At 46.5% G+C, this 25818-nt stretch overlaps 1 protein-coding gene across 3 annotated transcripts in view; it reads right to left on the bottom strand.

Annotated features, from left to right (window-relative positions):
* Positions 1 to 25037, bottom strand: part of LOC147454341 (uncharacterized) — a 36517-nt gene extending 11480 nt beyond the window's left edge. Inside the window, exons 1-2 of one of the 3 annotated variants that reach the window (XM_086516336.1) lie at positions 23182 to 25037; positions 22932 to 23087 (exon numbers count right to left, since the gene is read on the bottom strand). In XM_086516336.1, coding sequence (XP_086372462.1) covers positions 22932 to 23087; positions 23182 to 23605 — 580 coding nt within the window. In that variant the 5' untranslated portion in view covers positions 23606 to 25037. The remainder of the gene's footprint in view (positions 1 to 22931; positions 23088 to 23181) is intronic. The other 2 variants (XM_086516335.1, XM_086516337.1) reach the window with 2 other exon arrangements.
* Between the last annotated feature and the right edge of the window lie 781 nt (positions 25038 to 25818).

Below are 25818 nucleotides of genomic sequence, written 5' to 3'. Positions count from 1 at the left end.
GCACCCTCGCTGTCTCTTACACGGGTGGAGATCACTAGACTCATTCGTCAGGACCTGATCCAGCTCGACACCAGGAGGACATGGATAGAGCCGCCTCAGGAGTTGAGCACGAAGATGGCTTTCTATAGAGAGCATCTTCTCCACCTCACAGGAGATGGGTTTGTGATTCGACCCAGCTACATGGACACACATATGTCTCATGGTTTGCGTTGTGCCATTGGTCAGATACGCACATCCTCACATCAGCTCGAGATTGAGACCGGTAGATTCAGAGGGATACCAGCAGACAGCAGGATATGCCGATTATGCCAGAGAGAGCCAGAGACAGAGTTGCACTACATATGTCATTGCACAGTGTTCTATGAGATACGGGGGCGTTTCCACTGCTTATTCAGAGAGGGTTTTGGTCCTCTATCTAGGGTCATGAGTTATGAGGATCAGAGATGTCTTGGACTATATCTACTTGAGTTACACAGGTATAGAGACACTTTACTGGGGAGAGCTAGAGAGAGGCAGTCCCAGAGACACATTACAGATTTCTTTTCACTAGATATGGGACAGCCAGAGGAGCAGCCACCACTGCAGAGCTCGTCCCACACTCATTCGACCACTACTGGAACTCTCATCGACCGAGCATTGGAGCTACAGAGATACAGACGACCGCGACTGAGGAGAGGAGCTACACAGCATCGACGGAGACTACAACAGAAGATTCGAGCCATACTCTCTCGACATCCAGAGTGCAGATGAGGATGGATCCTCACCATTTCTTCCATCTTTGTTTCACACACTGTTACATCCAGTTTACCGGGTACCTATTGTATCAGCTGCTACACCCACGTAGTTTTAGATTGTAGTAGTAGTAGTAGTATTTTGTTCCACTTCTAGTTCTTTTCTAGTTCTTTTGTACCCAGACATGGTATTAGATTCACTATTTTGTAACTGATTGGTCTCATAGGTCATTTTGGCCTTTTGAAGACGTTAATATAACATTTCATTTCATTTCTCTCTTGGCGCTACTGAGAAAGTCTCTCTCACTCTCTTTGCTCCCACAGAGAGAGCATTGAAGGAGTACGAGCGGAAGTGCGACGCGAGAGAGAGTGCGAGAAGAAGAGCACGACGATATGGTGAACTCGCTCTACTGTAATGTGTAGAGCATAGTGAGTTCTTATTAGGTTTTTACAAAAGAATATGTGTACATACCTGGCGGCCCGCCCACTTACCTGGGCGACCACATTGGGCTTTATACCCCAACAACCTCCCACTTAAAGTCCAATGTGGTACTTTAAGTGTGAGAGAAGCTACTATACAAGCTAATATACAAGAGATGTAGAGAAGTGATGTACTACCCTACACCTAACTGCTTGCGAAAATGCGCAAAGCTCTCTGAGGGAAGTCCTTTTGTAAGTAGATCAGCAGGATTTTCTGTGGTGTGAACTTTGACAAGCTGAAGTTGCTTATCCTCGAGCATTTCCCTGATGAAATGATACTTCACATCCACATGCTTTGTCTTTGAGTGATAAATTGGATTGCGAGCCAATTGTATAGCACTTTGACTATCACAATATAACACAGGCATCTCTTCTTTGATTCCCAAATCTGTTACTAGTCGATTAAGCCAAATTGATTCTTTGCATGCCTCTGATGCTGCAACATATTCAGCCTCTGTAGTAGACTGAGTAACACAATCTTGTAATCTAGAACGCCATGATACTGCTCCACCAGCCAATGTAAAGACATACCCTGACGTAGACCTTCGGTTGTCTAAGTCACCTGCATAATCTGAGTCTGTAAAACCCTTTACACTTAGCTCCTGACTTCCATAGCATATACGCATACTCTTTGTAGCTTTCAGGTATCTCAATATTCCTTTCACTGCCTCCCAATGTTTCTTGCCTGGGTTTGACATGTATTGACTTACTACTCCCACTGCAAATGCAATGTCTGGGCGAGTAGCAATCATTGCATACATCAAACTACCCACTGCAGACGCATATGGAATCTTATCCATTTCAGCCTGTTCTTCCACAGACACAGGACAATCTTGTTTGCTAAGTTTCACATATGGTGGCAATGGAACACTCAGTGCCTTTCCCTTCTCCATATTGAAACGTTGCAAAACCTTGTCAATATACTCTGTTTGAGATAACCAAATCAACTTCTTTGATCTGTCTCTCTCAATGCGCATACCAAGTATATGACTTGCCTCACCCATGTCTTTCATGTCAAACGATTTTGCCATCTTTGACTTCAAAGCTGAAATTTCTTCCAAGTGCTTGCCAGCAATCAACATGTCATCCACATACAAAATAAGGATCAGCCAACTGCCATCCTTAGCCTTCTTTGTATATAGACAGTGATCGAACTCACTACGTTTGTAGCCTTGAGAAAGCATAAACTTGTGGAATTTATGGTACCATGCCCTCGGTGATTGTTTTAAGCCATAAAGACTCTTTAACAACTGGCATACCCAATCTTCCTTGCCTTTCTCAACAAACCCTTCTGGCTGCTGCATGTAAATTTCCACATCTAAATCACCATGCAAGAACGCTGTCTTGACATCCATTTGATGCAACACCAAATCTAATATGGCAACCAATGCAAGAAAGCATCTCAATGTAGTCATCTTGACCACCGGAGAGAAGACTTCATCAAAGTCAATGCCTTGTTCTTGCTTAAAGCCCTTGGCAACAAGCCTTGCTTTGTACTTTGGCTGACTATCATAAGCGGTTATCTTATACCTGTAAACCCATTTACAAGGTAGAGCCTTTTTGCCCCGTGGTAATTTAACTAGCTTCCATGTCTGGTTTTTATGCAGAGCTGTCATCTCTGACTGCATGGCCAATTGCCAATTCCAGGAGTCCTTCATTTGCACTGCTTCCTTGTAACATGAAGGCTCATTGCAATCAGTCAACATGACATAGTTCATAGATGGAACAAACCTATCAGGAGGTCGCGTGACACGTCCAGATCTACGCACAATAGGTGGCTCAGGCTCAGCCACAACCTATGGTTCCACTCTATCCTGTCCTTGCTCCTCTTGAGCCCTGACATTTTGTCTTGCACGTGCAGGTCCATCTTCTTGGAAGACAACTCTTCTAATCTCCTCAACCCTCTCTGGTTTAGTATGATATTTGGATTCATTAAAGTGAACATCATTGCTGCGGACAACCTTTCTTGATTCGGGATCCCAAAGTCTGTACCCCATCTCACCAGAATTACCATAGCCTAGAAAGATGCACTTTCTACTCTTTGGCTCAAGTTTGTTCCTAAATTCCTTTGGAACGTGAGTATATGCCTCACAGCCAAAGACTCTGAGATGCTTGTATGAGGGCATTTTGCCTGACCATACCATCTCTGGCACTGAATCCTTCTGCAAAACCTTGCTAGGAGATCTATTTACAAGATGAACAGCTGTTGATACAACTTCAGCCCAAAACCCATTTGGCAGCTGTGCATTAGACAACATACTTCTGACCTTCTCTTGTATGGTCCTATTCATCCTCTCAGCAACACCATTTTGAGGAGGATTGTAAGGAGCAGTAAGTTCACGTTTTATACCTTTTGACTCACAAAAGTCCTGAAAGGCCTTTGAAACATACTCTCCACCATTGTCAGTGCGTAAGCATTTAAGCTTCTTGCCACTCTGATTCTCCACAAGTGTCACAAACGTTTTGAAAACACTAAACGCTTTATCCTTGTGCTTGAGAAAGTAAACCCATACTTTCCTTGAGTAATCATCCATAAATGTCATAAAGTAAGAAGCTCCCCCTAGAGATAGGTTAGGCATAGGTCCACACAAATCACTATGAACAAGTGCCAACTGTGTATCTCTTCTACTGCTTCTATGTTTATGTGGTTGCTGTGTTTGCTTACCATACAGACAATGTTCACAGAATTCAAAATCATTAAATGAAAAGCCAGGCAAATAACCAAAACGAGACAAGATTTCCATTCCCTTCTTGGACATATGTCCTAACCGGCTATGCCACAAAGAAACGTTCAGCTGCTCGGTTACATTGATTACATTTTTAGAGACATTTGATACATAAATCATGTAAAGTCCTCCAGACTTTACTCCATGTGCTACTGTCATAGAACCCTTGGATATCTTCCACATGTTCTGTCCAAAAGTGGTGACGTAGCCAGCATCATCAAGTAGACCTGTGCTGATCAAGCTCTTTGTAATTGCGGGAACATTTCTCACATTCTTCAGCGTAAAAGAAGAGCCATTCTGAAACTTCAATTGAACATCTCCAACACCTAAGATCTCACATGTCTGCCCATTGCCTAGCCGAACATGATCTTTAGTGGTCACATAAGAGGTAAACCACTCCTTGTTTGGAGACACATGAAGTGATGCCCCTGAGTCTATAATCCAGTCACTCAGTGCATTTCCATCAGATGCTGTAAGAAGAGCTGAGTCCATTGTATTCTTCAAGAAGTAGATGTCTCCTGACACTAGACTGTCATCCTCTACAACAGTGTTTGTCACATTTATTTCTTGAATCTTTACTAAGGACTTGTTCTTCTCACCATGGTCTTCAGCTTTCTCTTTGCCTTTTTCTGCTTTCCATTCTCTGCAGTCTCTTTTCATGTGACCCTTCTTGCCACAATGGTAGCATTCTATGTCACTCTTGCCTTTAGCACTGTGGGACTTGCTACAAGACTGATTCCTCTTTCCACCTTTGTACTTTTCTTTGGTCCTTCCCCTGACAACTAAGGCTGTTCCTTTGCCTTTGTCCATTGTCTTTCTATTGGTTTCTTCAGTAAGCAGACTTCCTTCTACACCTGCTATGTTCAAACCATCTGGAGGTGCAGAATTACTCAAAGCTATGCGAAAAGTGTCCCAACTTTCCGGCAATGTGATCAACAGGAACATAGCTCTAACAGGTTCATCAAACTTGACACCTTGAGCTGACAACTGACTGTAGATTGTGTTGAATTCATTCAGATGATTGGACATAGGTGTCCCTTCTTTCATCTTCAAGTCAACAAGCTTCTTAAGCCAGTATACCTGTGAAGCTGCACTCTGCTTCTCATAAAGATCACTCAGCTTTAACCATGCTTGATAAGCCGACATCTCGTCTGCTACATTGAAGTAAACGCTTTCTGCCAAAGTCAGCATAATGGTAGAAAGTGCCAATTCATCCATTTCGCTCCATTCATCTTCGTCCATATCTTCTGGTTTTATCCCCTTGAGCTTTATAGGTTTTATATGCTTCTTTTGTACCAACACGTGCCAAATCTGCTTCTACCACAATGGGAAATTGGTTCCATCCAGCTTCTTGATATTGTAAAGAGCAGTGTCCTGTGATCCAGCCATAGCTACGCTTCACAGTGGTTTACTTTCCTAGGAAAAATTCGGCAGAGTTTCCCTTGTAAACTGACCTCTGAACCAATATCAACCTGTCAAATGAACCAAAAAAGCTTCAGATTCTGCATAAATTTCGGCAGAGTCTCTTTTGTAAAATGGCTCTGGTGTACTCAAAAAACAGACCAAAAAACAGCTCAAAAACACTGTCTCTCTGACACTGTAAGCTGCGGGTAAACCTGTCCTGCACTTGTACTGTCTCTCATTGTCCTGTCACTGTCCTGTAAGCATAGACTGTGACAATGCCTCAAAGGCAGTAAAGCAAAGATGCAATCCCATCTGTCTAACTCACAGTCAATACATCCTAGCTGCCTATCTAAGGGTGCTCGAGGGATCGCTCCAAGACCTGTATCACCGAAAGGATCTCAACATTCGAGAATCCCCCAGCTCAATAAAACCTCACTCGACCCTCAACAAAGGCTGCAGTAAATTTGACAGTACATAGACTTCCCACAAAGTCATACATCCACAAATTTCCCACTGTATGCTGTAACCGCTGCGGCGGTTGTTTGCTGCGTGACTCACAGCCAGTAAACCCTCAACAGACATACATCATCTCTGACAATACATCCCATGTGGAAGTACCTGCAATGTCAGGATGAAATCTGGAGTATCAAGCAACAAACACAAGCTACCTGATGAACTAGTGGATGTCGCCTACAGTCTGTGTGTAGATGCGTCCGTGTCATATGTGACACGCCTCCAAGAACTGTGAGCCGTCCTTCGATGTGTAGACAGCCACAAATCAACACTCTGGGAGTGTCGATATCCTCAGCACCTGCGGTCGTAAGCCGAAAACCCCAAATTTGCAGAGTCGGATCTGCACCTGCCGAGACCACGTAGTCGAAAATGGCCTGCGCAGACCTTTGTCGAAGCCAAACGGTGGCCGAGATGACCTCAGAATGAAATTCTGACAACACCAAGCCCTTCGAGCTTACCCACGAGATTTGGGGCCGTGTCTTCGCCTGTCGAATCTCACTCCAATCTGAGCAGGTGACTCTAGCTACCTGCAAGTGCTGCCCCGAGCCTCGATCTGAGCTTTGATACCAGTTGAAGGAGTACGAGCGGAAGTACGACGCGAGAGAGAGTGCGAGAAGAAGAGCACGACGATATGGTGAACTCGCTCTACTGTAATGTGTAGAGCATAGTGAGTTCTTATTAGGTTTTTACAAAAGAATATGTGTACATACCTGGCGGCCCGCCCACTTACCTGGGCGACCACATTGGGCTTTATACCCCAACAAGCATGGTCTGCTAAAATTCACTGCAACACAAATTCTGGTAAAGTAAAAATATCGCATGCAAAGTAATCGATTCTCTAATTCCTATGCAAAAACAATAAAATTCAGCAATTGGACCAATGAAATTGCTGTTTTTTTATCAAAAATCAGCAAATGTAAATAAAATTCTGAATTCCGTCCGAAAATCAGTAAAAATCAGCAACATATCAACTGTACACAATCTTATGAGAAGAAAAATGAACAATTTCAGCGGTTAGTTACTAAGAATTACGCGACCTCGAGGTTCCCCGACTCGAACTGATCCATAGGTGTGCACACGATCCTTCCTGTAGCCAAGCCGGCTCTGATACCATGAAGCGAACACAGGGAGTGGATCTCCCGGCTACATGGACCGCCTATAGGCACGCGTAGGACGAACCACCCAGCCATAGCCACCATCCGATCGCTCCCGCTCCCCCGTGCTTGGGCAGCGTCCAAGGACGTAGGCATGCACCAGTAAGACCGAGCGTCCCATACCACACGGCCTCACCTCCACAAGGTGACCTCGCGCACTCCTAGCCTCGCGGGCTAACCACTAGCACTCTGCCAATGGGGGTCGATAACTGCAAATGAAGCCTTGGCCTCCCTTTTATGATAATGGCCGGCCACATTGGCTAGTTTCACACTACGTCCGCTCGGACACTAGACGCCCATCCCATGGCGTTTGGGCTAGATCCCCTCTCCTATGAGCGGGACATAACACTAATCAACCTAGGATCTATCTAACACTAAAGAGCTAGGCATCCCATGTCGTCGAAAGATATGAGCTACAAATAATCGAGTTAGATGATCTGCTTTCATTTTTTTCTTGATAGGTACAGATTCAGCCTGCTTACTGAACCTATCCACGATAGTCCAGATTCCACCCTCGGTTCTCAGGAGATCAAACAAGAAATCCATAGCAATACTCTCCCATGGCCGATCTAAAATAGGTAAAGGTTGAAGTCGCCTTAGTGATTTGTGCCTATCGTACTAGATTTTCTGAGACAAACAATGCAAGTACGCACACAATTGTCCACATCCATCTTGAGTCGAGGCCAAAAGAAGTACCTCACAATTGCTTTGAGTGTTGCTTCAATTTCTCGATGCCCCATATAAGGGGGACTAAGGCACTCCATCAATACCTTCTGCCTCAAAGACTGAGTTACATATAACTTAGCATTTCACATCAAAAATCCATCTTTGAGAGTATAGCCAGAAACAATCTCTCCATTCTATTCTTTCTCAAAAACTTTGTGAAATCCATATCTGAAACATATTGCTCCTTCATCGCATCAAAGTCATCATGAAATAACATTGTCACTGCGAACACTTGTGGCTTGCGAGACAGTGCATCTGCAACCACATTCTTCTTTCCCTCAAGATATACAATCTGAAAATGAAACTTAGATAGAAGGTTTGCCCATCTCATCTGTTTCTCCGACAACTTCGGCTGGGACAAGAAGTATCTCAGACTCTCATAATCTGTATGAACCGTATAGTCTGCACCGAGCAAGTAATGCTTCCACTTACTCACAACATGTATCACTGCTCAAAGTTCCTTCTCATAGATCTACGGTGCCCGCTCAGACTTGAGAATTATCTTGCTCTCATAAGATACTACATGGCCTTCCTGCATCCAAACCACAATCACCCCTTTCCAATACTTAGTGCCTTCGACATCAGCTTGGGCTTAAAATGTTTTGCATAGAGTGGATCCTATGGATAGACAAGTAGACTCGCCATGAGAAGGTCGACCTCTGCCTTCCGAGCAAGATCATCCGCCTCAATTGGATGTTTTGTCAGCAGCCTTACCATCTGCACCGTCTCCTGCATCGTCTTCCCCTCTGCGGAGACTTCTACCTCCTTTTCCACTTCCATTAGCTCTTACTCAAAATCAGAAGCTTGCTGTTGTTCCTGATTTGCTGCATCCATGGGTTAAATCTACAACAGGATCAGGCCCTCAGAAACGTGTGAATCTTTGATACCACTGAAACCGGCTTGCCAGGTGGCTAGGCGGAATCAACAGAAATCAGCCCACATATTGATAAACAACAAGCAAATAGAACTGAAACAAACTTGACACACTTGCACAATCGACACAAGAAGGCGTAGTTCCTTCTCCAGAGGTATTGACTCTCAAGACACCTCCAAAGGGTATTTCTTTATCCTTAATTTGCAAAGGTACAACTCCTGAGTGCTCAGGCTCACTGAGGTTCACACGGGCTCTGGTGTACAGGGGCTTGTCTGTAGACTGATGCCCAAATCAGGCTCGCAGGCCCCATATATAAAGCTCCTGAAAAGCCTTCAGCTTTTCAGCCCTAGAAAGCTCTACGAAAGTCAGCTTCCAAGGAAACTGGCACATCATCATGTGCGTACACAAGCCACCTAAGCAATCTGGATTTTCCGCCGCAATTCATGCCGTGTTGACTTTCTGCCACGTCATCATTTGATTTTTAATCACTCACCTCCTGTAGTCTCTCTTCATTTAAAAGGCCAAGGATTATGCCACGTCATCACTTTTGTGACATCCTTGGTGTAATGATCTTTTGACTCTAGGCAATGCTGACAAGGAGCACCTTCGGGAAATGGACAACAGCCTTGATAATGTCCATACTCTCCACATCTATAACATTACACTGGGCTGTTGGCCAGGCAATTTGGAGGACGGGGAGGCCGAGGAGGAGGTGGCATTACAGAAGAAGCAGTAGTCAAGGTTCGAAGGGTGGCTGAGGGACTAGGCGAAGTATAATAGCTCATAGCATTAACAAGAGGAGAACAAGCCAACAAGGGAAGTAATTGCCCAAGATGATCATATGGTGCCACCACGTGGGCAAAAGGGTGCACTCGCCGTACAGGTTGCTATTGGAGTTGTTGTTGTCCCTTCACATAGAAGCAATCTTTCACAAAAGTGGCAATAATTCCTTTGAGGACAGTCCTAGGGAGGATGTCTTGCAGAATGGCACACAAGTTCGGAGCTCTTCTAGTTCCTTCTGAAGTTTGTATATAGCTTCTTCTTGTGGAGACCTTCGAACTGTGGGCTCAGTGACAGCAAGGGTTGTCCTTTGGAGCTTATTGAATTTTCTGCTGAGTGGCTCTTGGCGGAGCCTTTTCCACCCATTTTGGAGGCTGGGGTAACTTTGCCACAAACGCCCTGCTTCTAGTCATCAGCTCTGCAAGTGTTTCTCCAACACCTAACTCAAGACTTTTCAAATCGAGCACCTGCCCACTAGAATTGCCATGCTGGAAAGCACTGCAGAAGGTTGTTTTTAGCTTATTCCATGTTGTAAAGTGGTTCTCCTCAAACTAGCTATACCATTTACTCGCAAAGCGATCCAAGGTGGACGGAAAGTATACATCTGGCGGTTGACACCATGTCCTCGGTACACCGATGTAAACCGCCGCAGATGATTGTCTGCATCTTCAGTTGACAAGGCTCGGAATGTAGGAAACTTGATATTCACTTTGCAAGCACGGAATCTAGATCATTTTCCACGACAGTTGACATCGGTTGAATTTGCCAAGAGAGTGTTGGGCCTTGGAGAGGATGGTGAGAGGGAGATCTGGTTTGCTGCTCCTCTTGGGCTTTTTGGAGCACTGAACTAGCTCTGGAGGACAAAGGATATGAGGGATGAGAAGAGGCAAGGCGTCTTTTCTGATAAAGCTGGAAAGGACTTTTAAGTTTTGAGAGGACTCCTAAGTGGACTTACCTAAGGGTCTTTTCCTGTGCTCAAGTATGGGTCATACATGAGTGAGTGCAAAGCTCTTCAGGCCTTTACTTCTAATAGCTTCTCCTGCCCGAGTTCCAATAGACTTGCTATAGGAGTACTAATGGACTTGGTTACATGACTCCCAATGGACTGTACCCCTATGAGTACCAATGGACTGGACCACCTTAATCGGAGGACCTTTCCACTAGACCCTTCCAATGGACTACCAACATCCCAATGGACCTTACCCCTTTGGTACCAACATACCAGACCACTAAAAAAGGTAGACATGTCCACTAGACCTCTCCAATGGACCACCAGACTACACACACAACCTTGCCACTAGTCTTCAAACTACAATGAGATTTCCTAGAGGTCCCACCGTGATCGCCAAAATACGAGCACCTATAGCAAAGAAATAGTGCTAGTGCCCTAAGTAGATGGGCTACCTCCATGCAATATTCCGAAATCTCACAAACCTGGTATAAAATAACCATTGGAGAACAACAAAAAACTACAAGCAAGAGATGGCACAAGAAACATTATATGACACTGAACAATTGATGTAAATCACTGGAACTCCATTGCTACAAAGACATCATGACCGAATAGTACTTAAGACGGTGACGCTCCAACCAAGAGTCATAAGAGATACAATAGGGTGTGAGGCTACTGTGCAATAGATGGTGCAGTGATACCCAACTCTATGGACAAAAGGCCAATGGACACACAATACAATGGACTCAGACTCACTAATTGGACTAGCCTAATCCCAAGACTCAAGAACTAGATATATGTACGAGATGAGTGGTTGATAACCTCCAGCTAGCACGCGCTCAAGTGAGATTGCCACCATGGTCCACCCGGCTACACCTTCGCCCTTAGCCCACTTGCAGAAGAGAGTACCTCTTAATTAGATCTTTGCTGGCCCACCTTTCCAATTGTACAACCCTCCTTGGCGAATTCGAACCTGACACTTGCTTTTATAAGCTCACTAAGAGATATTCCTGGAACATAATAAACATTAGGGATAATGGTCTTGCGACCATTAGAGAACTTGATTTCCACATCTTTTGAAGCTTTGGCAAGTTAAATGCTATCATACCCTAGACATACTTCTAAGGGGAGAGCTAAGAATTTGACATTAGCTAGCCATTCATAACGATGAGTCTTGTGATGAGTGGCACCTTCATTTAGGAGCCAGATAGCTGATGATAAAGTATTGCCAACAGTAGCGGCATATAACTGGAGAGGAGCGTAATAGATATCACCTTTGTAGTTAGCGATTTCCGTTGAGTGAGCTTCAACTCAATGATTACCAGGATGATATGGGTATGCTGGTGGGGGTAGTGGAGGTTGATGACGGTGTAGGTTTAGTTGCTGACTTTGCTACTTGGATCTGCAATCTTTCTCCCGATGACCGTAACGATGACAATGCCTGCAAAACTTTTCGGTGATCTCTTTTGCATATAGAGTATATTCTCCAAAGTATGTATGTACTCAACCCTTTCATGACAAGAAATTGACCCATTGAGTAAAAATTAGAAATCAGTTGGGATGTCTTTCACACTTTCCTTGACTATGTTGTGTTGCAGCTAGAGAATAGTATAGTGTATTTTTATTGATATGATTGTGATAATGCTAAGGTCTTTATAAGAGATCATGAGCTCAATAACTCTATCGTTCCTAAAGTAGGTCATTCTTGCTCAATGGGTATGTAAGACCCTTTGATATATTAAGAGCACTTATACCAAAAGGAGAACTTAATGAATGTGTAGCAATCACGCATAGAGTATCCATAGCAATCTCACAATAAATGCCATTCATTTCTTTCACATACCGCTTGTGTTATTCTAAATCTAGAAGCTAATGATAGGAGTTCATGAGAAGGCCAATACGATTAGTGGAGCTCTAAAACCATATTGAAACCGATCACTAATAAAAGAGATTTATCTATGATGAAATACTCAAAACATAATCTGAAACACCAAACGAATTAAGAACGAATGAAACTTTGATTAACTGCAATGAAAGACCAATTCCTACATAGGTACCTTCCAAACATAGCTGACCATGGCTTGTTTTGTGCTTCCCATGTTGGCATATTGAAGGTAGTAATACTCAAAGCGCCGTATCACCCAATTGTACAGGTCCTCTTTGTTGCTTCCCGCAAAACCACAAAGAATGTGATTTCATGTCGAAAAGAACAAAATAAGACCAAGTGATATCCCTGAGCATTTGCTGTGACATAATTGTCATCGACTATGTGCTTTAGGTATAGGTTTTCAAATGGGCCTCTTGCTGTCATGTTATCTCTTATTGTGATAAGATTTGGGCTTTTTTTTAGCTGTCTCACCATACTTTCGATTGTTGAAGTATCTTCACGATCTAATGTGCCCCCCATCTGTGCAAACCAAGGTGTGCGCCAAGATTTTGAGCTTTGCTGTGTTTATTGATGTCACATTAAACCTTCGAAAGCCTAGCTTTTGTAGGTACCTCTGTAGGATTTGATCAATTGGTAGATGCCGCCCAGTAAGATTTGAGCTCATTTCTTCCCAAGTCCCAAACGAGGCAAACACACTCCTTCATAGATGTCGCCCAAATCCTATTGGGCGGCATCTACCAACTAATCAAATCCTACACAGGAACCTACAAAAGCTGAACTTTCGAAGGTTTAGTGTGACATCAATAAACACAGCAAAGCCAAAATTCTGATGCACACCTTGGTTTGCACAGATGGGGGGCACATTACATCGTGAAGATACTTAAGCAATCAAAAGTATGGTGAGACAGCTAAAGAAAAAGCCCAAATCTTATCACAATATGAGATAATATGAGAGCAAGAGGCCCATTTGAAAGCCTACACCTAAAGCACATCGTCGATGGCATTTATGCCACAGCAAATGCTCATGGATATTACTTGGTCTTATTTTGTTCTTTTTTCTTTTCCAAGAAAAATATCCTTCATTAGTTAATAAAACTGCCCATGAGGCTACAACCACCTCTACACAAGAGGTCTAAATCATCAGCAAGGGGACTTTCCCAATGAAAAACAAAATATGTACAATGGGGACTAAATCAAGAAATGAGACGAAGAAAGGGCCACACAAGTGGGCGGTAGTGCCATCTGGGTGCACCCTGGATCATGGAGAAGAAAGGCCCTGGGCGCCAGAGTTGCAAGAAGGCCTCTCTGGGCTCCCGCATGCGATCGGAGCTACCCTGGAGTCGCTCGAACTGGCCCCTGAGAGTGTGGATCAGCTCCAACCAAAAAACTCGAACGGCGAGCCTCAAAGATGCGGAAGCAACGGGCCCGCCAGATGAACTAGAGTGTCAAGCCACAAATGAGCTCCCAACACATCTCTCTCTCACTGCACCACTCCTGGGGGATAAGCTCTGTAGTTAGCAGGCTGAAGTAAAGGTCGACCCCCCTGGTTCACGATCATCTTGCTGGTGGAAGCCAGCTCAAACCAGAGCGTAGGGCCCATAAGAGTGGACCACGCTGCAGCACCCCAAGTGTACTGTCTAGCTGCGGAAAGAGTTGGCATCAATCGAAGAATCCGAAGCCAAACCTGTTGTGCCATGGGACAGTCCCACAGACAGTGTCACTGACTCTCCAAAGGATGACCACAAGCTGCACAGGCTGTCGAAAAGGCACTGTGTACCAGCTTGCTCCTAACCGTTGTAGCTCTATATGCAACAAGCCACTGGAAAAGAGTGACTCTTCTTGGTTGTCTGAGTCCCACAACCGCTCCCAGAAACCTGTCAGGAACTCAGCTGTGAGACCCTCCTCCTGCCAATGAAGTGTTGTAGCAGGACGAGCCTCCCTCCTTGCTGCCAGTATGTGGCGCCCCAGTCGAACTATGCACTCGAAGAATGGGGTCCCAGGGTGCTCAAGTGAAGAGAAAGGGTCTCTCTAGAACGACTCTCCAAGGTCCCACTATGCCAAAGGACGACTCTCCCAAGCCCAGAGCCGCCAATGGCCTGTCTCAAGAACTGCAGGGTCGGGATCTAAGACACAAGTCCTACCCCTGATGCCCCAAACTCGTATCCCCTGAAAGCAACACTCTGCAACTTGTGGAGCCTCTGAAGGGACTCGCTGAAGGTTGCGCTCTCCCTGAACCTAAAAGAACAAGTGTGGTACTGACTCTGAGCAGGCCCGAACTGCTATGAAGACCTCCGACCGCGTGAAGGCTCCCATCCATCTCGGACCTACTGACTCCAGAGGGGTGAACCACTCCTCTGGCAAGGCCTCTGTAATATCCTGGCACATGCTCTGCACCCCTTGCATACCTCGTAGCTGGACGCTCTGAGTCTCCTTTGGCATACCTGAAAACTGTAGCCAGTCACCAAGAGTGAGGGCAGGACCCTTTGCCATGGGACCCCAAGAAACATGAGGCCTACTACCAACCAGGTGGCCTCTCTGCGTGCTGACTAAGGGGTTCCAAACAAGGGGCTGTCTCAAGCGCTCCTGTATGCAAGTGGGTTGATGCTGCTCTAGGCCACTCCTCAACTGCTCCCAGGATCTAAGCAGGCTCGAAGAAAATCGGTCCTCTAACCTCCTGCTCAAACCAGGCGCATCTCTTTGAAAATCCACTTGATGGAAGGGCTCCAAGGGCCTCCTGCATGAGGCACCCAAGCGCAAAGTCGATGAAGCAACAGCCTTCCAGGGCTCCCTCCCTGGCAGCAGTCCTCTGACCAGAAACTTCCCAAGAAGGGCTCTACTTTGCTGTGCTTGGTCAATGATCCCCAGCCTTCCCTGAGAACAAGGTAAGGTGATGACCTGCCAGGCAACTTTGGCCCGGGCGAACTGAGTGTCGCGCCTTGACCAAAGAATATTCCTGATCAGCCTCTCCAGCTGGCTGATACAGGAGCTCAAGAAAATCCAGCAAGACATGATGTACCACATAGTGACCAACAGCACCTGGTTGGCCACTACAACTGTCTGCCAAAGAAAGCCATGCCGAACTCCAATGCAACAACTTCCTCCTAATGGTGGACAGGAGGAGGGAAGCAGTCTGCTGCTCAGGAGACAAGTCAGACTAACTTGACAACCAAAGTATCGAACTGCAGTCCCTGGGGGAATCCATCTAAAACCCTCACCTAGCGGCCACTCAAGCGTAGGAGCACTGCCAACCCAGAAAGCCACTGTCTTCCTCCAATTGATCAGTGCGCTGATCAGTACGCCTGATGCACAGCAAAAACACCTCTAGAGCCTGCTCACACTTGTGCAGGTTGGCCTCCTGGCCCTCCAAGTAAAGAGTTGAGTAGTCGGCAAACTCAGCATCCAGTAGCTCGTCTCCCCGAATAGGAAGCTCTAAGCCACGCAAACCAACCTGCAGTGAAAACAAGAATCTGCTCATCGCCTCAGCATAGAACAGAAAGAGGAAGGGGGCAAGAGAGAAACCCTACCTGACCAAGCAGGTGAGCATGAAACGGTCCCCTCTACCTACTGCCAAGAGCACCGGACTATGTGCACTTTTGTAGAGAGCTGACACACCTCTAATCCAAGCATCTAAGAAGCCCATCCTGCATAGAGTGCCCTCCAAGAAGTCCAAGTCAACTCTAGAAAGTGAAGATGTTGTCAAGGATACTACGCTCCTTGACAAAATCTGTCCGAGTCCCATGTATAATGCTCTCTCTAGAAGTGGTTGAATCCTCAAGCTCAGAGCCTTGGCTAGAATTTTGTAGACTGAGTTGAGGATGGTGATGGGTCACCAATGTCGAATCTCGTCCAAGGAGCCTCCCTCCTTGGGGATGAGGTAGATCAAGCCCTTACTCATGCTGTCAGGCATCTCTCTTGTGTGCAAGATATACTGAAATGTGCTACATAGATCTAAGCCAAGCAAGTCCAAGAAAAAACCAAGAGTCAAACCATCCTGCCTGGACAACTACCTTGGGGAAGTGCTATGAGGGCCTCATGGAGTTCCTCTAGCTGAAGGGGGAGCTCGAGTCTCTGGCACATCTCCTCGGTCACAAGACAGAGCCAAACCTGCTCTCTGCATGCATCCTGACGCTCTGATTGAGGCTCAACTGTCAACAGGTCACAATAGAAGTAAGTAGAAACTGCACGCATATCCTCACGCTCTGAAGCAACTGACCCATAAGGTCTCCTCAAATGGCTGACACTGGCGAGGTCCCACCGTCTCAAAAAAAGCCCAAGTCACTCTGTCGCCCACCTGGGTCCACTGAGATGCCTGTCTATGGAAAGCAAATTCATGGCGTTGCTCCTCTATGTTGGCCAGCTCCTGGTGGGCCTGCTACAACTGCTCCTCCAACCAGGGATTGTCTGGGTGTTGTTCCTGCATCCTCTACAAGGAAACAAAGCCCCGTCAGAGCCGCTTCTCCTCCTCCCACGCTGCAGCCAAGCGAGCTGCAGACTCCTGAAGGAAGAAGCGACTAAGCTCAGCGAGTCTAGAGGCCACTCTGTCAGTGGGGGAGTCTTGCGTGTCCAAGCCCTCTGTCCAAGGAGCCACCACTCGCTCTCTAAGCTCTAAGTCCAACAAGATCCTCTCAAGGATGTGTAGCATCGTGCTCCCCCTACTCTGTCTGTCCGTCGCAGTGAGGATCACTGGTGCATGGTCCGAGAAAGAAGTCCAAGACAGAATGCAAGCAGATCCACCCATGTCACAGATGCGGTCACTAGCGTAGAAGCGATCTATCCGAGATAGATTCACTCCTCCTACTCTGCGGTTCGAGCAAGAAAAGGCCAAGCTGTCTCTGGGGGCCTCACAAAGCCTAAATGCTGCCAAACATCCAAAACCCTCAAGTTCATACATAGACTCTCCCAAGCTGCCAACTCAGCCTCGTGCACGGTAGCATAGCTACCTCCAATCCTGTCAGAGGGGTCCTCCAACATGTTGAAGTCACCCCTGATGCATATTCCTCTGCGTGCGGCAGAGACTCTACAATGTGAGACCAAAACTCTACGCTTGCACTTGCCACATTGGGCGCATAAATGTTCAAGAAGCCCATGAGGCAACCCTGAACCTGCATAGTAATCCACTGAGCCCTACCAGGCACAATAATACCTCTACCCACAATGGCCTGCTGCCAAGAGTCCGCAATAGTCATACATATACCCCTCCCTGGATACCACCACGCCCAAATGCAGCTGACCAAAATATCTCATACCGACCACGCAAAAGCTGACCACATCGTCTAATGCGGCTCTCACAAAGATGATGCTCCTGCACCATTAGATCAATCTCACCGCCCACAAGGCATCGTTGAATCTCCTAACGCACTCAGCCCCGCTGGCGTTGAAACTAGTCCACCTAGTCCCTGCATGTTCCATGAGACAATCTTCATGGAGTACGAGAAAGAACCGATGCTCTAACAGTAGCTAACCTCGCTATCTTCGAGGCCGGCTTGGATGGGGAGTAATCCGCATCTGAGTGACCTCGAGATAGGCGTGACTGCAAAGACTGTCCATCCCAGGCCCAAGAAGAGCGTGTCGTGCGCATGGAAACCTCCTCTGTCCAGGAGTCCTCATGTATGTATACATAGCATGGTGGGCTCTGCGTGTCAGCAAAGAAGTGTACCACAATGTGTCTACATCCTGCTGTGTCTGGAGGTGTCACTGAGAACTTGGCCAACGGTCACAAAGTCTGTACCAAATCTGTAATCCCCAAGTCTCCGGTATGGTGAGAGAACTCGTGATGGTTCCATTATTGAGTCCAGAGTCCACTCAGTCTATTCCCTGCCACATAAGGAAAAAGAGAATCCAACCATTGTGTCCAGGGCCTTTATCCCTCTAGCTGCAAGGAACAGAACGTGAACTCGGAAGCAAGCCGCCTCAAAGTCTGGTGAAGAGTTGCCAAGAGAGCGTGTGAAGTCGTAGGCAAAGATGTCCCACCAGCGATGGATGTCGAATCTTGTCGGTCCACGAGAGACTGTTGCAAAGGCCCAAGGAAGACGTCTGCACCAAAAGGGGGGTCCGTAAAAAAGTATGCCCCTCTCTCGCCAGGTGACTTGTGGCAAAGGCACTGCCAAGAGACTCCTAGCAGCCGAGGAAGGTCCTGCCCAATGGGCCGGCTGAGGGGCAGGAACGGGAGGAGATGGGGAAGCAGGGAGGCTAAAGGGTCGAGAGCGAGGGGAGGGGTAATCCACGGGGGAGATGGGGATTGGTGGAGAAGAGGATGGGGACGGGGGGGGGGGGTCTGTGGAAGGCTCGGGGGGGAGGAGGGGCTGTCGATGGTGAGACTGAGGTGGAGGGTGGAACATGGGGCCTCGACCTGCTGAAGAGGCTCGAAACGGCTCCTTGCGGGAACCCACTGTTGCTTGCATGGAGTAGGATGACCCCCATGCAAGAAGGGCGAACGTGGTGGTCCCTGGCAACGGAGACCACGGACCTGTTGCCAGCCCTCCTCTGCCTGGGTTCCAAGTTCGGAGGAAGAACCTGTTTGAGCACCCTGTGTCTGTCTGCTGAGGTTGGTCAGCCTTAGAAGTCTGGGTCTGGGTTTGAGGTGCAGGTCGGGGCCTCCTCCATAGACACGCCTTCACGAGATTACCCATTTGCCGACAAATGAAGCACTAGTTCGGGCCAGAATACTCCACACTCTGGCGGAGCCAACCACCACTCACCCGAAGTAGTAGAATGATCTTCGGGAGGGTGTGGATGTCTCAAACCAGACCACGCATGCCAGCTGCCTTGGCAATTACAGAGGCTGCCTTGCGAGGTGTCTCCAGGACAGTCCCAATCTCTGAGCCAATCCTGGACATGCACGGGAGGTACTCTCTTCTCAGGCCGGGGAAGCAAACTGAAATGGGCAGGTCTGCCTCCTTGACTAGAACATCAGTAGTTAGCTGGGTCGAGTCCGTGGCGCCACTGTCGTATTGCTCGGATGGCCAGGGGGCTCATCGCTATGACCTTGGACGCCATCTCAGAGGTCTCAAACTCTATCTGATAGTAGCCACGTCCGAGGAGCTGAACGTCGATGATCTTGCCCACCTCTACTAAAAGACAGGCCTAGAGGAGATCACATACCTCTCCTCTGCTAAGTCAAGTGCCGATGATCTTGCAGATAAAGGAGGTCACCTCGAGACGCTCCACCTTTGCTACGAGGCTCGCTTGCTCTGTCGCTGAAAGAGAAAGTCGGATGGTGGGATCTGCAAGGTCGGGCGAGGGGACTTCTTGAGAGTCCCTCTGGGGTGGAGCAGGAGCCTTCATCTGTGTCTCCTGCTCTGGAGGAGCTAGAAGCGAAAGGAGATGTCCCTCTGAAAAAGCCCCGACAAGCAATGTCAAGAATCCAAAACCGTCAGTTCATGTCGAAAGACACCTTTCGGGGGGGGGCTGGGAGCGAGGGGGCAGCGCGTGGAGATGGAGCGAGAGGGAGGCAGCGTGTGGAGATGGAGCGAGGGCCGAGGCCTGGACAACAGCAGCGAGCAGTCTCTACCAAGAAGTTGCAATCGATCTTCACGACATGAATTTCACATTCTTTGTGGTTTTGTGGGAAGCAACAAAGAGGACCTGTAAAATCGGATGATACAACGCTTTGGATATTACTACCTTCAATATGCCAACATGGGGAGCACAAAACAAGCCATGGTCAGCTACGTTTGGAAGTACCCATGTAGGAATTGGTCTTTCATTGCAATTAATCAAAGTTTCATATGTTCTTAGTTCATTTGGTGTTTCAGATTATGTTTTGAGTATTTCATCATAGATAAATCTCTTTTATTAGTGATCAGTTTCAATATAGTTTTAGAGCTCCACTAGTCGTATTGGCCTTCTCCTAAACTCCTATCATTAGCTTCTAGCTTTAGAATAACACAAGCAGTATGTGTTTGATACCACCCTGAGAACTTCTCTCGCGGACTTCCGCAATCAACGCACATAACTAGACCACCAATCCGGCAACGCTAGCTTTGAGCGACGGATAGATTCACCTTGGGAAGCTCACAAGCTCACACATCAACTCTTTATGACCTTGAAGCCTGCCTACGCACACCGGATACCCACTCGACCTCACCTCGGAGCCTGTCTCTTGATCTCTCTCACCTACACGGGGAGGCATACACAGAGAAAGAAGATACTGACCCTCCGTGGCTTCTCCCGATCAATCTCCCAAGGCGTCAACACTGCTGCTTGCTTCTGCTCCCACACAACCGGTGCTCTTTCATGAGCCCGAACTTCGAACTCTGCTCCACCTCCTTCTTCCCGCTACTCTTGCAAGCTACAACTCCTGCAACCCCAAGCATCTCTTTCATGATGTTCTGCTCCCATGAGCACTCCGACTTGGTAAAATGTTGGCCCTTCTTCAGCCTCCCTCTCTCGGAGCTCTTCTCTCTGGCGTTTTTCTGCTGCCCTGTTCTGGCGCAACTCTCCGTGGCGCCCTCAACCTGCAAAGCGCTGCCCTTCAATGCAGAGAGCCCCCCTCCTTTCCTGGCGTAGCCTCCTCTCCGCTTCTCAATAATGCTGCTCTTGCTAAAATTGGCCTTACTGCCTTTCAACAAGCATAAAAGCGTTTCTTTTCATCATTATTGGACTCTCAACCTTGGTCTATGGCAACATCAGCCCAATCTTATTTTCTTAACCCAGGACAAAGAGGATCGGAGCATGCAATGCCCACTCCCCAATGGGATCCCCATGGCTCAAGCACGCAAATTGCATCAAGCTCATGCATAGAGCAACTTTTTAGCATACCTTCGAAGGAGGGCTTTACGTAGAGCATGATGACCATGCATATGATACCTCCGGCGGGAGTTGACCAAGTATAAACCGCGCACAAATCTCAGCACTCGTTTTACAACTCCTCATGTCATACTTTGCCAGGCTGCCCTCCTTCCGGCTAGAGCTCTCATGCTCAGGAACAGCTCATTAAATTTGAAATGATTCACCATCCATACAACGCATACATGAGTGCTCCCTATCGCATCTTCGATCAAACACAAAGGTAGGCAAATCCTATGACCTAAAGGCAGGGCAGAAAACTTCATCAAGAAACCCTCCAGTTGCGAGCTCATACAAACAAGCTGCAGCAGCACATGTCCGCATCCCTATCTCCGATAGAGTGAAAACAGCTCGGAATTCCTCATCGTCAACACAGTGGTCTAGCCCTCTACATACTACATACCAGATTTCACTTCGTACACGGCAAAAATGGCATCTTCTCATAGAATCTCACCAGCATTGCGAGCTTTCGACATCGAACCGCCCCGCCCGCCGACACATTTAGATGCAAGCCAATTTGACTGCATCATCATTGCCCAACCCTCTCGTAGAGCATTCATGCTCTTTACGTAGCTTATTTGCTTCTTCAACCTGGTTATGCTCGACATGCAGAGAAACTAAAGCATTTGCAACTAACAGATTTTGTTCGATAATCCCTGGGACGACAATGAAAATATGTATTTCCCTACCGTACCGTTGAGCTGCTATGACGCTGCAAGCTTTCAAGATGAAAACAAGTATGACAGGCCTGTGTGATGCCTTCAAGCTGCAATTTTTCAAAACAGTTCAATGCTTAGTCACCTCCTCCATATGTAACACAACCTTGTCTAATGTCAAATAGGTTGCTGCAAGCATTTGCACTTTCCACCAAAGTTTCCTGCTTCTCTTCCTCACCATAGCTCTCAAAAGCTCGCCCGACCCTCTTGCTAAGAAGTTCTTACCAGACTCGTATTTTGATTACCTGGCTCTCAGGTTGGTAACCAAGATTACAACAGTTTTCGCACAATTTCCTTGGAGTTGTCTCGATTATTTGACGATGGAATGGAAGGTAAAACATCTGATGAGTCTGAACCAAGGAATTTTCAAACAAATGTATTGTTGCCAAAGCCAGACTTGAGAATATTCATAAGCATTTCAGATTCTTTATCTGATGCTCCTAGATCATCGCAAGCCCTCAAGATGCACACAGATAGGGCCTCATCCCGCAGGTATACACTCCGCATTCGGATGCTCAAAACAAGGCACCCTGCCATGAAGGCTGTCCATGAGACTACAAATTGAAGTTTTAACCTTGCTCAAAACTTCTCGAACTTCTGCTAGTAATTTGCATTTTTTATACATGTCTACTACAATGTTGCCTCCTGACACATTAGCTTGATTGGTGTAAGGTTCATCTATTGGAGACATCATATTTGAAATCGAAAAGTAAAAGCTTACATCACACGACCTCATCCTAAATTTGTACATGAGCTGTGGAGATGCTGATTTTGGAGAGTGGATCCTTTTTTCCTGGTACTCCCCCTTGACTGTTAGGGCATGTAGGACCAGCAGCCTCTATAGGCCATATATTCGCCTACCCCTCTTCCCTCTATCTGTATGCCTTTTCCGAACGAATACAAGCTGCGACGACTGCTTGCCATATTGTGTAACCACCCCCAAAACCTGTTCTCATGGCATTCATCTTTCCACAAACCACAGCAGAGCAAATGCTTCATGGAAAACTTCTGGATGTCGTAGATAATGGCTTCAGCATGAAACACTTCCTTACATTCATACTGCTCATTTGGCAACTCTGCACGTTTCATATCTTGTAATTCACAAAAACGTTCACTCTCAACCTTCAACAATGCACACGACTAAAACCGAACTGAGAACATAAGGAACCACCAAGAAGGCACAACTTTTCAGCATCTCACATTGTTGGCAATCGTGTCGTCGTTGAAGCTTCAAGGACTCTATCCTTGCTTCGGTCCTTTGAACCTTGAGGGTCATACATGCATCTATTTCAATATTGGGCTCATCGAAGCCCCATTCGGCATCAAGGCTAGAGTCATCATCGTCGACATCAAAACCTGCATACATCGGAGTCATCCACTTTTGGCTCAGTACGGACTACAACAACACTTGGATTTGGTACGTGTAAAGGCTCACTTTGGATAAATGTACCTTCTAGCAAATCATCCTGGCCTTCCAAAGCAGCCAGAAACTCTTCTATTGTTGTCTCCTCATCAACCACACCAGCAGTGCATGTGAAACTCTCAGCATTAGTGGACATTTGAGAATCCAGATGCATGGATATTGCTGCAAAGTGATCATCACCTGAAGGCAATCCATTATGAGCAGCAATTTTTTCATCATGGGAGGGCAAACGACCATAAGAGCAGGTGTTCGCATCCACAGCCACTTTACAAGCCCCATCCATGCCTGCATCACCATACATCTCCAGTCCCATGTGTAGCCGCTCATGGGTAGACAAGTAGATGATAGATTCAAACATCAGATGACCACATGATAAATTCACGCACATCATCAACATACGTAGGGCCTTCATCGCCTTGCTCACTCTCACACGCCAAGGAGACCCCCTCATCACGAATCCCGGTTTCTTCAACACCTTGGTCTCTCATAAGATGTGCCCCGTTAAGCATTATGTCCAAAAGCTACTAGAGATCCCAAGATCCTCTGCACAAATGGAGCTTGTATCACTCCAACTATCCTCAGAGAATCACCTGTATACCCGTCATTGGTAGAGTCCAATGACCTTTCACTATCTAAGAGCAGCTCTTTTTCGATGGTTGACTGCATAGTTTTTTCTTGATCCTGTCCAAAAGCGATAAGCAGAGCTTGCTTCATTAAGTCCAAACTTCTTTGCTCTCTTGAAGAATGTGTGCAAAAGTATCTCCACGCATCTTCCTCGAGACCTAGCCATGCATAGTCTGCTTTAGCTTGGTCATCGTAGATCTGTTGGGCTTCTATCTCCTGTTCCACAAGCCATATCCAGGCTTTGAAACTCTGTTCTAGTTGCCCACTAAAGTACCTATCAATGCAAACGCATGCCAACTTCTCTTCTTCAAGCCTTAAAGCTTCATTTCTTATAAACTCCTCCTCTAAGTTGCCTTTGGAGATTGCATAGCCATATGAACTCTTCACAACCTGTATCCAAAAACCTGACTACTGGGTGCACTACTGGCAAACCCCTCGTCCCCAGCGGGATCGCCCAAAGATGATGGGGAGAAGGATGGCCAAACGCACGCACTCCACCACCCACACCTGATACAACCCTGAGCACATCTCTCATGGCCTTCTGCGATCGGCACACACAACTAGACCACCAATCCGACCACGCCAGCTTTGAGCAACGGATAGATTCACCTTGGGAAGCCCACAAGCTCACACATCAGCTCTTTATGACCTTGAAGCCTGCCTACGCACACCATGTCAAGGATACCCACTCAACCTCACCTCGGAGCCCGTCTCTTGATCTCTCTACCATCTCCACCCGCCTACACGGGGAGGCATACACAGAGCAAGAAGATACTGAACCTCCATGGCTTCTCTCGATCAATCTCCCAAGGCGTCAACACTGACGACTTCTTGCTTCTGCTCCCACACAACCGGTGCTCTTTCATGCGTCCAAACTCTGCTCTACCTCCTTCGGCAGCGGGAGGCTACTCTTGCAAGTTACAACTCCTGCAACCCCCATCCAAGCATCTCTTTCATGGCGTTCTGCTCCCATGAGCACCCCGACTTGGTAAAATGTTGGCCCTTCTTCGGCCTCCCTCTCTCGGGGCTCTTCTCTCTGGCGTTTTTCTGCTGCCCTGTTCTGGCGCAACTCTCCGTGGCCCCCTCAATTTGCAAAGCGCTGCCCTTCAACGCAGAGAGCCCCCCTCCTTTCCTGGCGTAGCCTCCTCTCTGCTTCTCGATATTGCTCCTACTAGAAGTGGCCTTACTGCTTTTAACTAGAGTGCTTCGTTAGCTACGTTGACACAATTTGACAATTTGATGACCATTTGATTTAAGAACATGAAAGAACATAAATGAATTGAGAATGGAACTATATATATTAGTGACACTGTTTGATGTTTATAATACAATACTGATGTAGAGTAAGTAAAAGAATTAATGAAATTTAAAAGCCAAAGACAAATTTAAACATGTTGCTCTCTAATCTGTTTAGCTTGTTGTCAATACAACATAAATGCGATTAACGAGGCAATTTAGTTGTTGTTTGAGAGAAACAATAGATTATATCGGACAATGGTTAGTAGTTTTGCTTTCTCAGAAAAGAGAGAGAGAGAAGAGAAGAAGAAGAAGAGAATTTTTAAGTTGTAGGAAAGTATCCCAAGAGACCTTAAGATCTATCCGACTAGGAGAGTTGAACAAGATTTTAGAAATTATAGAGAGAGAGAGAGAGAGAGAGTAGGAAAGAGAAAAAGAGAAAGATGGTTTTTAATTGGTATCCCCTCTAGTACGTTATGATTGCGACGTCCATTTTTTATCTGCGTACCTTGAAAAAGAACCATAAGAAGAGTTAGAATTGATAGAAATTGATGATACGGATCATTTGAAATATATTTATTTTAAGATGTTGTTTCCTTTTTGTGTTTGGATTAAAAAGAAAACATGCAAGTTTCCTTGCATGGGGAAGTGTGCACAGTCCTTCCCAATTCTTATAATACAAGGGAACGTGCCATTCCAACAGAAGCATGCAATTTTCAGTGCATTTATTTCACAACGTTCTCAACAATCAAGATTAAAATGTGGTAGTTCTTACTTATCGTACACTCAAATATCTCATGTTTG

Source organism: Adiantum capillus-veneris, chromosome 7 (genome assembly GCF_014529385.1).
Source record: "Adiantum capillus-veneris isolate H3 chromosome 7, ASM1452938v2, whole genome shotgun sequence".
NCBI classification, from domain to species: Eukaryota; Viridiplantae; Streptophyta; class Polypodiopsida; order Polypodiales; family Pteridaceae; genus Adiantum; species Adiantum capillus-veneris.
Note: the sequence above shows the minus strand (reverse complement) of the source record. Positions and strands in the feature narration are given on the sequence as shown.